The 17,063-nt window shown below is 41.3% G+C and overlaps 2 protein-coding genes across 2 annotated transcripts in view; both read left to right on the top strand.

Annotated features, from left to right (window-relative positions):
* The first annotated feature begins 290 nt into the window (after nucleotides 1-290).
* On the top strand, nucleotides 291-11,733 carry eftud2 (elongation factor Tu GTP binding domain containing 2). Its single transcript, XM_026324686.2, has 28 exons — nucleotides 291-423; nucleotides 1,077-1,192; nucleotides 1,294-1,456; nucleotides 1,574-1,652; nucleotides 1,844-1,919; nucleotides 2,053-2,118; nucleotides 2,226-2,261; nucleotides 2,500-2,590; nucleotides 2,717-2,799; nucleotides 2,906-3,072; nucleotides 3,396-3,520; nucleotides 3,612-3,675; nucleotides 3,789-3,879; nucleotides 3,983-4,118; nucleotides 4,347-4,474; nucleotides 4,810-5,003; nucleotides 5,095-5,206; nucleotides 5,293-5,433; nucleotides 5,613-5,714; nucleotides 5,901-5,983; nucleotides 6,192-6,278; nucleotides 7,425-7,551; nucleotides 8,316-8,403; nucleotides 8,551-8,669; nucleotides 8,969-9,063; nucleotides 9,357-9,510; nucleotides 11,042-11,149; nucleotides 11,252-11,733. Exons 2-28 carry the CDS (start codon nucleotides 1,088-1,090, stop codon nucleotides 11,345-11,347), a joined length of 2,916 nt encoding a protein of 971 aa, XP_026180471.1. The 5' UTR covers nucleotides 291-423; nucleotides 1,077-1,087; the 3' UTR covers nucleotides 11,348-11,733.
* Nucleotides 11,734-15,007: 3,274 nt separating this feature from the next.
* gjc1 (gap junction protein gamma 1) overlaps nucleotides 15,008-17,063 on the top strand; it is a 33,043-nt gene continuing 30,987 nt past the window's right edge. Inside the window, exon 1 of the mRNA XM_026324687.1 lies at nucleotides 15,008-15,720. The gene's annotated coding sequence lies outside the window, so the exon portion shown is untranslated. The remainder of the gene's footprint in view (nucleotides 15,721-17,063) is intronic.

The raw sequence follows: 17,063 nt of genomic DNA, 5'->3' as shown, positions 1-17,063 counted from the left end.
ACGTTTTAAATAAATAAATGGATAAGTAAATAAATAAATAAGCAGACCGGCGGGTGAAACGTGTCAAAAGCGTCGACGCGGCATCTAAAGTTGTCTGTGTATGATCATGAGTGTTTACTGTTCTCCAGTGGTCACAATGCGCACATACATCTGTCTATATGAATTTAATTTGAACGACAGAAGAGAGTTGAACCTTTGAAATGTGGAGACTGGTCTGTCTGTAGTGTAACATCTCCATCGATGGGGGCGATATTGAGTTTAGCATTGAGCGCTCACCGCCCACCGGTCGACAGAAGAAGAAAAGCGGAAGTGGTTTCTTATGCGCATGGCGCTATTTGGAAATTTACTTATCTTCTGAATAAATACCCAACTTTTATCTGGCTTAGAAGAAATACTTGCTAAGTACATTATTGCAGAGTACCGGTAAGTGCGCCTCAGAGCCTGTAAGTTACAACACGGTGCAGTTAGTTATGGTTAAATCGTTATAATGGTAAAGAACAACGTAAGTGAGTCGTCATTCATTTCTTTGCTTGTTAGCTAGCTAGTATGCTAGCTTTGGGCTAGTATTGATGCTGCCAAAATAACACCAAGAGTGGTTTATAAACGAAACACTGTTGACGAGATAGGCCACATTTTAGTCTCAGATTTCCTACCAACGAAAACCTCCTGTAGGACAAATAGTTAACTAAACTGGTTCATATTATGCTGGAGCTACATTAGCAGCTTTAGCATTAGCCTCGGTGGGTCGATAACTTCGTGTTAACCTTAGCTACCTAGTTAATATTATCACAACAATTTGCATGGCGATATATGAATAAGGAAAAACTAATATGACAAAAGCTGTTCGTCAACATTGACTGATGATTAATGCTCGAACGCTAATTTTTTGTGAAAAAAATGAAGCCTACAGTTAAAAGTTTCAAATAGTTAATAAGGTCTTTCCAAAATAAGCCATGGCTCTATAAACTATAGCTGTGTTGTGTCACATTGGTTTGTTAGTGTTGAACCCTAGTTGGCTGTGACAGTAAATGACATGATGAGCATCAATAGTCATTAACACATGACCCCTCTCTCAGGTCTGTACAAGATGGAGGCTGATCTGTATGATGAGTTTGGCAACTACATCGGTCCAGAGCTGGACTCTGATGATGAAGATGATGATCTGGAAGCAGAGGACAGAGATGTTGACGAGGTACGTAAATTGAGTGTGAACTGTTTTTATCTGGCAGCACTTAATATATGTTTTTGCTGAATGTGCACAAATGTCATGGAGATAAAACTGTCCTTGTGCAGGCTGATGAAGACGATGATGACGAGCCTGCTGATGCTGACGACGATGTTCCGGGAATGGAGGTGGTCCTGCATGAAGACAAGAAGTACTATCCTACAGCAGAAGAGGTTTATGGACCAGAAGTGGAAACTATTGTCCAGGAGGAAGATACACAACCTCTGACAGGTTAGAGGCAGAGCTCATAGTGTTTTGTTACTTACTCTCCATGCAGACAGCCATATACATAACATATCATTTTTATACATCTAACCTACAAACATTTGTGTTTTCTCACCACTCCAGAGCCCATCATTAAACCTGTGAAACACAAGCAGTTCACTCTCATGGAGCAGGAGTTACCTGCTACTGTCTATGATATGGAGTAAGTCATCTGCATGATTTGCAGATTTTCCTTTTTTTGTCTAAAAAGTCAGATGATGCAAATGTTTATCCAGATTGTAACTGGTTCAAGACAGTTTAATTCAATTTTGCATGTTTTCCAGAACATATCTGCCATTTACATGTGTTTGCTGTATGTATCTCAGGCTTGGTATCTTTTCTTTCTCTTGGTAGGTTCTTGGCAGATCTGATGGACAGCTCAGAGCTGATTCGAAATGTCACCCTATGTGGTCACCTTCACCATGGCAAGGTTTGAACCTACCTAATAACTGTTTCTGACTCAGTCTCTCTTTAGCTGTGTGTTTCTAGTTCAGGCTCAATAGTGGCACAACTTGGCTGCTCTTTAGATGCATCTGGATCTAATGAATTTGTTTATTGTTTAGACCTGTTTTGTAGACTGCTTGATTGAGCAGACACACCCAGAAATCAGGAAACGAGATGATGTGGATGTAAGTGTTGCAATGTTTGCAATAATTCAGTAACTTTGCCCTTTATCACACATTTATTCTTTGTTTGACATCAGAGATTAACATAGTTTATTCCTTTTTTTTTTCAGCTGCGGTACACAGACATCCTCTTTACAGAACAGGAGGTAGGTTTTTTTTTTCTGTTGGGCTATGGCAAAAATACTGCTAATACTGCAGAAACAAAACATTATTTTGCCTCAGGTTAAAATGATAAAGGATTTGAAACATGGGAAATTGTTTATGAAATAATAGAATTATATTAGATAAAGGAAAGGTTGTTGGTGTTTTTTTGTTTTTTTTCCTCAAGTAATGATCATTTAAAAAAAATGTTTAAATTAACTTCAGTTGTGTTCCCTCCCATAGAGAGGAGTTGGTATCAAGAGTACGCCTGTCACAATGGTCCTGCCAGACTCCAGAGGCAAATCCTACCTTTTCAACATCATGGATACACCAGGTATTGTTTTAAATGGATCATTTGGTTCCTAAATGCTTGTTTGGAAGTTTTTGTCTGGAGAAAATGATGAAACTTTCAACTTCTGAAAGTGATACAACGGGTCCTGTCATTTTGTCTCACTCTAAGGCCATGTTAACTTCTCTGACGAGGTCACATCTGGCATCCGGATTTCGGACGGTATTGTTCTCTTCATTGATGCGGCAGAAGGAGTGAGTTCTCTCTCTTTTTTTTTTTTTTTGTGGGAAGTTATCCTCTGTGCACACATTGACTTTGCCAGCCTTCCTGTAACACAGACAATTGTGTACTTTTGCCCAGGTGATGCTGAACACAGAGCGGCTGATCAAACACGCAGTTCAGGAGCGTATGGCCATCACCATCTGCATCAACAAGGTGGACCGACTCATTGTGGAGCTCAAACTGCCCCCCACAGATGCTTATTATAAACTCCGCCACATTGTGGATGAAGTTAATGGTTTACTCAGGTAATACATCCACTTTAAATTGTTCTCCCTCCAAATATAGCACAACTTTTAATTGAAATATTTAAAAAAAATCTGTAAAAGAAAATGCTAATTATTGTGCATTTCAACCTCTATTTGTATTGTGTGAGTTGGTTCATCAGCATGAACGTCCCGTTTATTGTTCCAGTCAAATGCCATTAAACTAAAAAGTTTTCATTAAAAGATGTCTCAGGAAGTTATAAAAATGTAGAAATTGTGATGGTTTGTGATTTACTGTATATGACAGCAAAATAAAACGTATAACAGATCGTTGTTTCTAACTAGTCATGCGTCTTCTTTTTCAGCACATATTCCACAGACGAGAACTTAGTGGTGTCACCTCTGCTTGGAAACGTGTGCTTCGCCAGCTCTCAGTACAGCATTTGTTTCACCCTGGGGTCTTTTGCAAAGATCTACTCAGATACTTATGGTGAGAAAATCTTTAGCATCCTTATCTCTTATCACTTACATGCTTATGCATAATTTACTAATTATGATATGAACTAACTCTGTGTTTACAGGTGACATCAACTATAATGAGTTTGCCAAAAGGCTGTGGGGAGACATTTATTTCAACCCCAAAACGTGAGTTCCTGATTTAGATTTCCACAGAACACAGCAGATGTTGAGCCAGCCTCTCTGTCCCCCAAACACGTCTTTACTGTACAGTGATTTTCTTTTTTCTTCGCTGTTCTCAGTCGCAAGTTCACAAAGAAAGCTCCAAGCAGTAACTCACAGCGCAGCTTTGTTGAATTTATCCTGGAACCTCTTTACAAGATCCTCTCACAGGTTGGATATGACTCACATATATGTAAAATGTGTAAATACAACAAGAGGTATGGAGTTGCAGAACGTAATGTGTACTACTGACCCAAATCCTATTTGTGCCTAGGTTGTTGGGGATGTGGACACTTCTCTCCCCCGAGTCCTTGACGAGCTTGGAATCCACCTGTCTAAAGAGGAACTAAAGCTGAACATTAGACCCCTGCTGAGGCTGGTCTGCAACCGCTTCTTTGGAGAATTCACTGGTATGACTTAAGGACATTTGTTCATTTGCTGTTTTAATGTTTTCAATCATTTTATTATTATATTTAAAGCTTTGCATAGCTTGTTTTTTTAATTATTTGGATATATTAATAATAATAATCCAGGGGCACTGTATCTGTCTAATTTGCTTGTGGCTGTAATTTTGATCTGGATTTAAAAGGCCATTCTTAGTGAATGTAATAAATCAAGTGTGGATGTCCTTGCTGCAGGCTTTGTGGACATGTGTGTACAACACATCCCCTCGCCACAAGAGGGTGCTAGGAACAAGATAGAGCACACCTACACAGGAGGGCTGGACTCAGATCTGGGGGAGGCCATGGCAGAGTGTGACCCTGATGTGAGTATAATGGAGAAAGAACAGGAGTCTCCTGTTTATTACCTGGTGAGGAGCAGATACATCAGTTAACTGCTAATAGCTGCAATCTGTTTGTACTAGAAGTCAACTATGTCATTCCAGCAGGCTTGAAATCAACAAGCTGTTAAATACACCAGTTTAGGACAAAGTAGGACAGTGATCAGTTTTCCAAGTTCCATTTCAAACTCTTACTGCTGTCAAAACCCTCATACAGTTTGGGACAATTGTTACAATTCAGTGGAAAGACTTTCCTGTCCTATTTTGTGTCTCTTTCTATAATCCCTCTCTCCCTCTCACCTCATGACTCTCATGCTCAGGGCCCTTTGATGTGCCACACCACTAAGATGTACAGCACTGACGATGGGGTTCAGTTCCACGCCTTTGGCAGGGTGCTGAGTGGAACCATTCAGGCAGGCCAGCCTGTCAAGGTTTTAGGGGAGAACTACACTCTTGAAGATGAGGAGGACTCCCAGGTCTGCACTGTGGGCCGTCTCTGGATTTCTGTTGCCAGGTACAGGAGTTTGCTTTGTTACATTTGAAAAGTTGGAAACCAGTAATTGTATTAAATCCAACTGTAAATCCAACTGTATCCAAATGTTTAGATACCAAATTGAAGTGAACCGAGTGCCTGCTGGCAACTGGGTTCTGATTGAAGGCTGTGACCAGCCTATCGTCAAGACTGCCACAATCACCGAGCCCAGGGGCAACGAGGAGGTGAGACAGAGAAGAGAAATTTTTTGGAATCTTAAATTAGCCTTATGAGCGAGTACAATTATTATTCTTTTTATTTTCTATGCCAGGCTCAGATTTTCAGGCCGTTGAAATTCAACACAGCATCAGTTATCAAGATTGCAGTGGAACCCGTCAATCCATCAGAGCTGCCTAAAATGTTGGATGGACTGAGGAAGGTCAACAAGAGCTATCCCTCCCTAACCACAAAGGTTTGTTGGGCAACACACTGGGGCAGCGGTGAAGTGTTTTTCAGACCTAGTAGTTGAGGTTTTTTTTTTTTTTTTTAAATCTGAATTTCCCTCCTGTCAAAAGGAAAAGTGAAAGACATGCATTAGAAAATGCAATACTCAATAGAATATTTGTGTTTGTTGCTGTTTTTGTCTTTCAGGTGGAGGAATCTGGAGAGCATGTTATTTTGGGCACAGGAGAGCTCTACTTGGATTGTGTCATGCATGACCTGCGCAAGATGTACTCAGAGATTGACATTAAAGTAATTTTTTTTGGTTTCAATCACATTATATTACTCAACCGTATATGTTTGTATTTTCCTAACGACACAATCTTCAGTACATTTTTTTTCTGAATTCTTTTAACTTTTTTTATTCCTCACATACAAAAAGTCACCACAGTAATTAAGCCTTTGCTTCTTTGTATTGTTGTGACTCTTCACCCACAGGTTGCTGATCCAGTTGTGACTTTCTGTGAAACAGTTGTGGAGACTTCATCTCTCAAGTGCTTTGCTGAAACTCCAAACAAAAAGTGTGTATTAAATATAACATTTTTATCCACACATACAATGCCATGAGCAAAGTTTTGGAGAAAGCTTACTTTGTTAGATGAGTAACTTGATAATGAATCGGTGTCTAAGATGAACTGGGGCAGTTGAGGGTTGTTTGGGCTTTGTGTCAGTGTTGGTCCTTCCCTCTGGCGGAGAGAGTAACCGGTGGCTGTATGATGTGATTAACAGGAATAAGATCACAATGATTGCAGAGCCCTTGGAGAAGGGGCTGGCTGAGGACATAGAGAACGAAGTGGTGCAGATCACATGGAACAGGTATGTTTTAGAAGATTTTACCCTCACACCCGTATAGAAAACTTAAGTGACATCTTAATTAAAGTGATATAATGTGCCTTTCATGTTAGTTTCCCAATTTGAATCTAATAAAGTAGCAGTCTTTATTAATTTCTATACCAAAGCTATCCTGCCAGATCATTTGTTCTCATTTATTCCTCACTTAGCCGGGGTGAAAAATCATTGGTTCTTTTAATTTAATGCTGTAGAAGGAAGAGAAATATAAAAATGCTCAGGGCTGAAATTGTAATTTAAAATGTGCAGTTACTGGACTGGTGGGTAATAATCTCTTTAAAGCTATAGGTGTATTAGCCAATTTTCTTCAACTTATTATGCAAAGATCAAGAGGTGTGCACTCTCTGATATGCCTACCATCAGTTTTAATGCTCAAGTTGGACATGGAGGTGATAACCATGTGCTGCAGTTTAGTAATAGCAGCACTCTGGCAACGTTTTTCATTTCACTTCATTTTTGTTTCATGTGGGTTTCATCTCATTTGCATCACACTAAGTAATAAAACTGTCACAGCTATGGAACAACATGGCAGTAAATTACAAAGTCAGGGTGGATGACCCACATTGACCCAGTCAAAGAGGAAACATAAACTGAAGTGTGAAAGGCAAAATATTAAAGCAGTATTCATCCCCAATGTGTATTTTAATTAGAAACTATGACAAATGTAGAACATTTCCGTGTTTGAATACTTCAGCACAGTCGAGCACAGCCATGTGTCCATTGTGACAAGTATGTGCCCATTAGAAACCCTCCTTGGTATATTGATCAGTTCACTCACAGTAATTGAGTCATGCACTTATATCCTATACAGATTTTCCCGTCACTGTAACTTAAAGGTGTTTTGTGTGCGTGTGTGTGTGTGTGTTCTGCTCCAGAGCGACTTCCTGTAAGTGTTCAGATTAATCTGTGAAACCATCTGGACCCAGTGGTGCTAGCATGGTGTATCAATGCCAGCAGAGTGACATACTTCACATACCATTTAGCTAAACCTTCGCTCTCTTCTTCCTCTTCCATTAACCCCTGTGCCCCCATCAACCAATCTTCTTAATGTCTCAGCTGACACGATGTGCAAACCTCCTCTCAACCAGCGCCTGTTCTGTTTCCTCATGGCAGGAAGAAGCTGGGAGAGTTTTTCCAGACAAAGTATGACTGGGATCTGCTAGCTGCCAGGTCTATCTGGGCCTTCGGACCAGACACGACGGGACCAAACATCCTTGTAGATGATACGCTGCCTTCAGAGGTGAGTTTCAGGCTGAAAGGTGAATAACTGTTAAGTACAGTGCATTTACGTTTTTTCATTGAATATTGTTTCATAAATGATCAACTCCTATACAGCGCTTACTCCAAATGTTTAGAGTCACATACATCTGCAACATTATTTAATGAAATGTGTATAAAACATCAGAAAATGTCCATTATAACATCCCAGAGTTGTCATCAAATCAATTATTAGACCAATTGTTCAAAACCTCAAAATACTCAATATTCAAACAGACTGAAGAATCCTCAGATACCAGAGGCAGATTTGACACTTTACTTGAAAAATAATTAAAACAGTTCTTAGGTAATTTGTTGATAATTTTTAGTTGGCTGTCTAACGGGTTGAGAAATCATTTCTGCTCTAAAGCTACACACTTCTTTAAAGCCATAATTCAGATTAGGGCTGGGCAATAAAATTATCTGTACTTATTACAAAAAAAAAAAAAAAAAAAAATCACCTTACATTGATATAAAGTAATTTTTGATAAATATTTCTGTTCTTCCTCTGGGAAACTTGCTGCAAAATCATCCTATTCGACAACAGTGTTGTGTAGCTTACAGGTACAGGAAGCGTCACACAACATTGGTGATTTGGGAAGTTGCTGGACTTTTAAAAAACTGGATCAAGAGCAGAAAGACAATGCAAAAATAACTGCATGTAGTTAATGTTATTAAAATCTGTTAATCAGCAGAAAGACTACTCAGAGAACTGGTTCAGGAGCTAACTAAATGTTTTCTGTCTAGGTGGACAAAGCTCTGCTGGGCTCGGTCAAAGACAGCATTGTTCAGGGCTTCCAGTGGGGAACCAGGGAGGGTCCTCTGTGTGATGAGCGTAAGTTTTACAGAATAAACATTTCTCTGCATTACAATTGCAATGTTGTTTTCATCACACCAGATGTAGTACGCCTGACACATTGTGCACAAAGTTAATTTTCCTCATCAGACTTGTTGCATTAACCTGGTCTTCCTGTGCCCTCAGCCATCAGGAATGTCAAGTTTAAAATCCTGGATGCAGTCATCGCTCAGGAGCCTCTCCACAGAGGAGGAGGCCAGGTCATCCCCACAGCCAGGAGAGTGGTGTATTCTGCTTTCCTCATGGTGAGATCACTGCCCTCCAGCTGTCTTCTCCTCTTCCATTAGCTCCTCCAGACTTCTTCCATCCTCACTTTCTTTAATGTTCCATTAGCTTGATTGCAGTTTGGGACTTTGCTGATGTGCATTCGTTGCAATTGCAGTGCGATAACATTCTTTTTCATGATTTTGGCTTCTTTCCTCCTCTCGTTTGGCTCTTTTGCTGCTGTTGTCGTAAATCCAGACGTCAGCTTTACATGGGATGGCCATACTGTTGGAACTCCTTCCTGTCCTCACTTTAATGTATAGTCTCCCTTGTGTTCCAGGCCACACCAAGGTTAATGGAGCCCTATTACTTTGTGGAGGTTCAGGCTCCAGCTGATTGTGTGTCTGCTGTCTACACGGTACTGGCCAGAAGAAGGTATGTCTTTTCTTTTTATCTTGATGCCAGAAATGTCAAAACTTTAGCTTTACGAACTGCAACTATGTTGATAATCAGTGGTTTTAGAAAATTTTAAGCAAAACTTTATGGGTCATGTCTTTCAAAATATGAATATCTCTTCAATTTCTTATGTCTTTTGAAAAATAGTTTGAAGATATATGGATTTTTGACCCTTTTTGGGATTTTTAAAAAAAAAAACAAAAAACCAAAAGTTAGTTTGGCTTGGATCTTTCACTGATGACACTTTACACACTGTGTTTGCCATCTGTCAGGGGTCACGTCACGCAGGACGCACCTATTCCAGGATCGCCACTCTACACCATTAAGGCTTTCATCCCAGCCATCGACTCCTTCGGCTTCGAGACCGACCTTCGCACACATACACAGGGGCAGGCCTTTGCTCTGTCTGTGTTCCACCACTGGCAGGTACCATTTGCAGACACAAAGCTCCTTCCATCTGACATTACTTTCATTTAGATCTCATGAAATCCAGGTTTAAGTTCACTGCAGGCCCAGACATTCAGAGACTTGTCCATGTGCTGGTTCCTGAAAGCACATGTAGAGCCTAAAATGCAAAGAGAGAAAGACACAGACATAGATTTAAAAACTTGATTGTAGCTCAGATAGGACATTTGACAACAATGAACATTTTACCTACACATTTGTCTTAAAAAAGGGATTTGGTACGCTCCTGTCACCTGTACACAGGCTCACGTGCACAGATGCTGTCGCACGTAGAACTGGCAGCTTGTGCCGCAGAGTGACTGGTCTTGTTCATGTCTGCCACTCAGGCTAAACTGCTTTTGATGTGGAGTAGAGCGGAGTGTTGAGTCATTAAGTTTTAAGTATAATGTGGCTGTCTGTGTCTCTGCCTGCCATGTCTGACATGTGTTTGTGTCTGCACTCTGCAGCGCTGTGTCAGTGAAAATGAACTCCGCTTAGTTTAGATTAATACTTTACTGCAGAGTAATTCGTCTGGAGGAAATTAAGAAATGTAATGGTGTAAATGTTGATACTTTATCTTCTTGACTTATGTTTTATCCCCTTGAGGTGAAATTACAAGTCCTGGGTAAGAAACTGGACATGAATTATTCATTTACGAGCTTATTTAATCACTGAAAGAAACGTTACAGCTACAAAATGATCCCCTGGGAACATAGACAATAAATATTAACCATTGTTGGCTACTACACTACAGCTCAGGTTACCATATCTTTCAGAAAATGTTTGGAATGAGCAGTATATTGTTTATATTATTGTTTTTGTGTCAAGATTTGACAAAGATGATTTCTGCTGACTAACACAGGAGTCCCTGAACTGTGTTTTTGCCCCAGTAAGCTCATGAGGCTTTATTGTGCCTTCCTCATTAGTTTGATTATGTACTGCCAGTGTTGGCATAAAGACAATTACTGTTCTCGTCTGTCTGTTGATTGGACTTCAGCCACTCCCATTGATTATTTTTCTCCATTTTAATTTTTCCTCAAGGCTGGGAATGGCTAACCTCGTCCACTCTACCCTACTTATATTCACCATTCCTACCAAGTGTCTTTTTCCTTTCCTTCCTCTCTTTGCATTTAGGGGAATGTATCATATCCATGATAATGAGATCACTTTGGAAAGGTCATACTATGAGCTGCTTAAGATAATGGATTTAGTGAGTCATTTCAAAAGCTGGTGAACACTTAACATCTTCTAACTAAAGGTGCTATCATTGCACTGATGCTGTGTTGGTCACAGAGTAAAGGAGTGCTAGTACTCACATTTTGCTTTTTCCATCATGCTGATGGATGCACTCTTGACTCAGTAACAGCCAGATGCATTTGCAACTAAATCAGATTTTTAGTGAAAGGTTGAAGCCACTAATAGAAGTGTCCCTTCAGCTCATTAAAGCAGAAAAATAGAGGTTCTCAAATTGTGTTTTGGTGGAAACAAAACTAACTTTAATATTTTCTTTCAGATTGTCCCTGGTGACCCCTTGGATAAGAGTATCGTCATCAGGCCCCTCGAGCCTCAGCCTGCCCCCCATCTGGCTAGAGAGTTCATGATCAAGACCCGAAGGCGCAAGGTGAGCATCGTGTCCACCTATTAACTATTCTATTATATAGTAGTGATGATTATAATTTATTACTACTTTTATATATGACTAACATCCTTTGTTGTTTTGCAGGGTCTGAGCGAAGATGTGAGTATCAGCAAGTTCTTCGATGACCCTATGTTGTTGGAGCTGGCCAAACAGGACGTGGTGCTTAACTACCCCATGTGAAAAACTGACTGCAAACAATAACAGCAGCTGAAGACAACACCCCCATTAGTCACTAAACAGCAAATCCTACTTTTTAAAAAAAAAAAAAGATGTTTGGGCTAAAATCTGACCACAAACATTCAGGTGACACAGGTTGTTGTGGCTTTTCAAAGAAGCATTGTAGTTTTTTTTCAGCTCATCTAATGAAAATCCAAACCAACAATTTGGAAAAGCTCTGTAACAAGTTGAGATCGCTGTCACTGGATTGACTAAAAATACAGGAGTACACAAGACTCGGGAGTTTTGCGCTTTGTCTTGTAATGTTTTTTTTTTTACATGTAAAAATAATCATTGTTTTTGTAGAATAACATAATGTGAAAGCTTTTTTTAAAAAAATGATGTCACTGATTTGGTGTATGTCTTAATAAAAGTGGTGGAGTTGAAATGAAAATGTTGCTTTGTTCTGTACTTACCCGTCTCACAATGAAGTCACTGTTGACAGTTTGAGTTGGTTGGGCAGCCTGAACGTAGTGAAGTCAGTTCTGCGTCTCTGAGTTACTGCTAAATGGGAGCGTTGCCGGTGGCTTGAGTGAACGGTGTGTCCAGTCGGGACTCTGTGTGGGCAGTGACTGATGAGGTCACAGGGTGAGGGATGGCTGGAGGTAGAGAAGAGAGGAAGCAACGGTTAGGGTCACATTGCCAAACAAAATGGAAAAGAGGCAACGACACATCCTATCAGAGGAGGCAGATGTCACTAAAGTAAGAAGTAATGACAAACATTCCCTTAAATATATATTAAATCATTGCTATTACTTCCCTCTTTGAAAGTTATGTGCAACTTTGACCAAGGAACAGTATAAACAGTGATTTAAAAAAAATAAATAAATTATAATACTGCTGATATCAAACTTCAGCTTAGACGAACACATTTGGAAAAGGCATAACTCAGTGGGAGAAATAGCACCAGACCAGGCTTTATGCAGTGATACACACTGGAATCACAAAATGATGGAAAAACATAAATTAATATTCTATTGTTACGACACAATTTGGCCTTTTATATGCAGGACACAGGCAACCTGGACAAGTCCTCATGAAGATGTCACCTACAAAATGTGATCCGTCTTCGTAACAGACAGGATGGGCACAAAGTGACTGATCCTGAAAGGGTATAAACAGAGGATTACCACTTCAAAGAGCACCACTGAACTACACTTTAGGCTGGACTGATGTGTGTGTGTGTTGTCACACCTTCAGAAATCTTCTGTCTGAACAGCTCAGTCCTTCATCAGTGAAGATGGGGAAGGTAAGAACGGGGACAGGAAGAGTCAGAAATGGCTTGAGCCACTTTGACATTTGGTCAGAATGTCAATTCTGTCTGGCAAGACAAGACTTTTGTTCATCTACCCAGACATGGCTAGATGGTGATGGGGGATACTGTGCCCTTTTCAGATGCTTAAAGGAGCGAGAAATGAAGAGGCTGAGAAATTGTAAACATGAACGCACCATTACGAACAGCTTAGGACAACAATGACACTTATCTATATATCAACACACATATGCTTTCATGGTTTGTATCTCTTCGTTTCTGCTTTGAAGGCATCTGCTCCAACAGAATGTGATCAACTCTGCACATGTGCCAAGTAAACATGCACTCAGATGACATGGTCCCATCACTTCTCCCTTGTGCTGGCGTGAGCCGGGATCGTGCTCGGCCGCGGGCGCCGAGCCGGATGGCAGCAGTTCTCGGCGGTCTGAACACAAAGCCCTGGAGCACTCGCTACAATCTGTGGTTCCTGTGCTAAATATAGCCAGGACCACGATTCTGCGATGGCACAGGGCCGGCTAGGGGCACCCTGTTCCTGCACATCAAGCCTTTCCCTTTTTCCTCTCAGCCTCCATCTGCTCTTTACCACCTCATCACTCACCTTTTTCTTGCAATGAATCTGTCCTTTGCTCTAACCTCTCCTTCACATTGCCCCTGCACACCTATCTGAGTCTGTCACGTGTCTGTGACTCAATCCATCTTTTCTCTTCCAACTAACATCACAGCCAGACCTTTCCCTCCAGAACACTACAGTCAGGCAATTCCATAATGGCAACCTGCTAATAGAACAGTAGTAATGCAAATTAATAAAGATACAAGCCGAATGAAGATGATGAAGATGGAGTCAGCCTCCAAAACGTTTCAGGATTACAACAGCATCAGAGAGACATAAACCAACTTGAGTCAAAGTGACCACAAAGTGATGCCAAACCACCACCAAGAGACAAAATGCCCACAAAGATTTTATGTCATTGCTGAGTATCTTATTTCTTTGTAGGAAGCCTGGTTGACATCTCAGAGTGGATGTCATAGCACCGACTTAAACGTGACCCCAGACAAGACTGAGCTCCTACTCCACCATGGGAAAAAGGGCCCCGCACCAACACTCGTCCATCACCACTGACAACATCGTCTTGGTGCCAGCTTGGACAGCACGAAGTGACCCTGGATGATGAACTGTCGCATCACATCACAGCAGCATCCTGTTCCCCCTTAAACAGCCTAAACAAAAGAAACACAGGAGGGCGCCATCTCTGCCCTGCAGGTCAGTGACAGTTTGAGGTTTGGCAAGGTCAGAGACGTAAGCTGGCACACACACACACACAAACAAACAAAAACAGGCCTGTACCCTAGGACACCCTGAAGGACCCACAATACTGAATCATTTTCAAACCACAGACAGGATCGGAGGGTCCACAGTGCAATCCATCTCAGACTTTAGCTCACAGACCCATAAAAGCTGCCCATGCATGGAATGCCTACGAGGGCTGCAGAATCAGAGTTGGGGGGTAGAGGAATCTGTGAGCAGACCCTGTTAAGAACAGTCGGGCTGCAAAGTCACAGAAAGGAGCTGTTTCAATTTGCCAAATGAGCCGTATGTGTTCTCTTGCCTGGAGCCTTTTAGAAAAGCCGACAGAGACCAGATATAGACCCTCACACTGTGGTACAACTGAGCTGGTAACAAACAACAAAGCATCGTGGACTAATTCTGATCATTTCCATTGATTCTGAATGTGAACCCACCAAAGGATCCAGTGATGGTGAAATGTGTTTTTTTTTTTTTTTTTTTCTGTGGGTCATCAAACTGTCTCTTGGTTTTCCATCCAGCAGGAACTCATCAGATCTCATCACATTTACTCCAGCATCCGTGAGGCCACCCCAAACCTAAACAGACCAGACCACACCACAGGCGATCCCTGTTCAGCGAAGACCCCGTTCTAACTTTCCATTTCACTGCTCTCGGACTACACTGCATTGTAGTTTTCTATTTCATTTCATTTGAAATTCCATTTGTTTTCTCTCCCATTTCCTATTATGTCTGACATAAATCACCTTAAATCACTTCTATAGAAATTAAATTGTCAGGCTTTGCCCAAAGCCTCTTGACTGTAACCCTTTAATGTAACAAACGCACGGCGCTCCTACAAATAATACATGATCCTAATATTCAGCTGGCACCTTAACAGTCTCTACTCCCTGTAAAAACATTAGACTGGCATTATAAACTGACACTGACAAATCATGTGCTACAAAAATTGTAAAAAAATTCTTTTTTTTTTTTTTGCAGCTGCAGCTATGGACTCGAGATGTGTGACCTATCGGGTGCGCGCACTGTCAAAGACGCGTACGCGCAGCATCGTGTTTCGCTGGCCCTTCTGCAAAGACGGGTCGCCAGGCTCCCCGAGCTGTCACTCAGCGAGACCCCCGTTCAGCCGGTGTCACCCCACACGGCGGAAATCGCGTTCCCGATAAATACGAGACAGAGACGCCGCTGGATGTGGGTGGACCTCGAGTGAGCAACAGATCCAACTCCACTGTCCACTGCTCCTGTGGAGGAGATGAGGGACCCGACAGACAAAACCGGAGCCAACTGGCACATGTGAGCGACTGACATATATTTGGTACCAAATTCTCGACCCAGTCTCACAGATATGAACAAACAAGCTCTCAAGATTTGAGTTTAATCAGCCGATGCAACTGTTCTTGGCAGCGGAGCAGGTTCGGTCCGTGCCAAAATGACCAGACTATTGTCTAGCGTCGCCGTAACAGAATGGGCCCGCAGGAATTTTGGCACCGGTTTTACGCAGCAGACCACATAGTTTAATCGACGTTTCTCGACCGAACACGGGCTAGTGTGGCTGACATGGACAAAGAACAGCTTGGTGATCTCGTAGTGATGCTATGAGATAAAATTTAAAAAAAAGATACCAGAGAAACACGCTACCGGTTCTTGGAGCAGATAATCAACGGCGGGATTCAAGGTTGGACCTCACCAAGTCCAAAACGACCTTCCCCTCCCAAAAGGATCATCTTACATCTTAAAGCATCTTCACAGACTCGCACAGCGGTAAGAAAAGATATATTCTCATGTTGGGATGCTATTTATTTCCAGCTTTGCTTCCAATGTGGCTCATATCTAACCCAGTGGAGCCCAGGAGGCGGTGAATGTCGGGGGGGCCACAGACGCGCTACTTGGCACCGTAACGCACAGACAAAAGAGGCTGCATCTCTGAGCTTCACTTCTGTTTTAAACTCCCACTAGATTTTCTCAGTGTAAGACGTCGGTCAAGGCCAAACTGTGAGCAACAAGAGATCAACTCCTCTGTGAAAACGTGGGAAGAAACTGCGAGCGGCGCGTTTTAATTAACATAAGCTGCTGATTTGGGCTCCATGTCCCTGCACATCAGTTACAATTTTTTTTTTTTTTTTTTTGCCTTAACACGACCATTATTAAGTTACGATACGAAAAACACAGTGTCTCACAGTCTTTTGTTCTCACATCGGTTCAGCAGGAACATGGTGTAGATGGGCGGTGCATGGGGTTCTCCTCAGGGTTTGGCACAATCGTGAAGGAGCCGCTGAAATTACAAGAAGAACATGCAAACTTTACAATGACTTATTATGGCAAACGCTTGAGATGAATTAAAAACAATTAGATTTCTTAATTAAAGCTTTGTCTGACAGGCATCTTTAGCTTTAAATGTTTTTTTTTTTTTTTAAATGGGGTGATTTGTATTCAACAGCTGTAACATTCTCTAAAGCCATACAGATGAATTATTTAAATTAGGATGAGAAAGTGCAATTGTAGCAGCTGGGCTTATATATGAATTGCTTAAAGAGCTAAGCAGTTAGCCAAACATTAAAAATGCAGCATTAATGTGTAAGACTATATTGAAAACAACCGTTTTCCTTTATACACGGTGGTTCTTGGGTTGTGGCTTTATTTTATTACAGAATGTGAGAACTGCTGCTTTGACAGCACATCCATACACATATTCCCCGATTCAGTGATTATCATTATTTCTGAAGTCAATATATCAAAAGAAACACTCCCACCACTCAGAGCGGTAAACCCAGAGACCAGTCAACCCCCCCTGCATTATTCATCATGAGAAACTGTTCCACTGTGCTGGATGCCTTTGAATTATGCCACATTGGTTTTCTGTCTGTAGCATTTGTCAACGCCACGCTAGCAGTGGCTCAAATATGAGTCGCCATAATGAGTTTCTTCCCTGTGCTTCAGGAAAATCCTCATTATATGTAAAGTCTTTGTGATGGATTTGGGATATTGCCAATTGAAAGAGCTCAGGCTAGTGATTGATTCTTGCTTTCCACATGACATATGGAAGTTTCTGTATGTATTGATACAGAATTTATTCATTTGTAAGCTGCCAAGTGCGCATATATATG

This window comes from Mastacembelus armatus, chromosome 8 (genome assembly GCF_900324485.2).
Source record: "Mastacembelus armatus chromosome 8, fMasArm1.2, whole genome shotgun sequence".
Lineage (NCBI taxonomy): Eukaryota > Metazoa > Chordata > Actinopteri > Synbranchiformes > Mastacembelidae > Mastacembelus > Mastacembelus armatus.
This window is presented reverse-complemented; position numbering and strand designations above follow the sequence as displayed.

Bases quoted from the DNA above. Each gene is read 5' to 3' on its own strand.
- eftud2 (XM_026324686.2), top strand. From the start codon at position 1,088: ATGGAGGCTGATCTGTATGATGAGTTTGGCAACTACATCGGTCCAGAG. The intron at 1,920-2,052 runs GTTTGAACCTAC...TTTATTGTTTAG, and splicing joins GTCACCTTCACCATGGCAAG to ACCTGTTTTGTAGACTGCTT. The intron at 3,880-3,982 runs GTTGGATATGAC...ATTTGTGCCTAG, and splicing joins TTTACAAGATCCTCTCACAG to GTTGTTGGGGATGTGGACAC.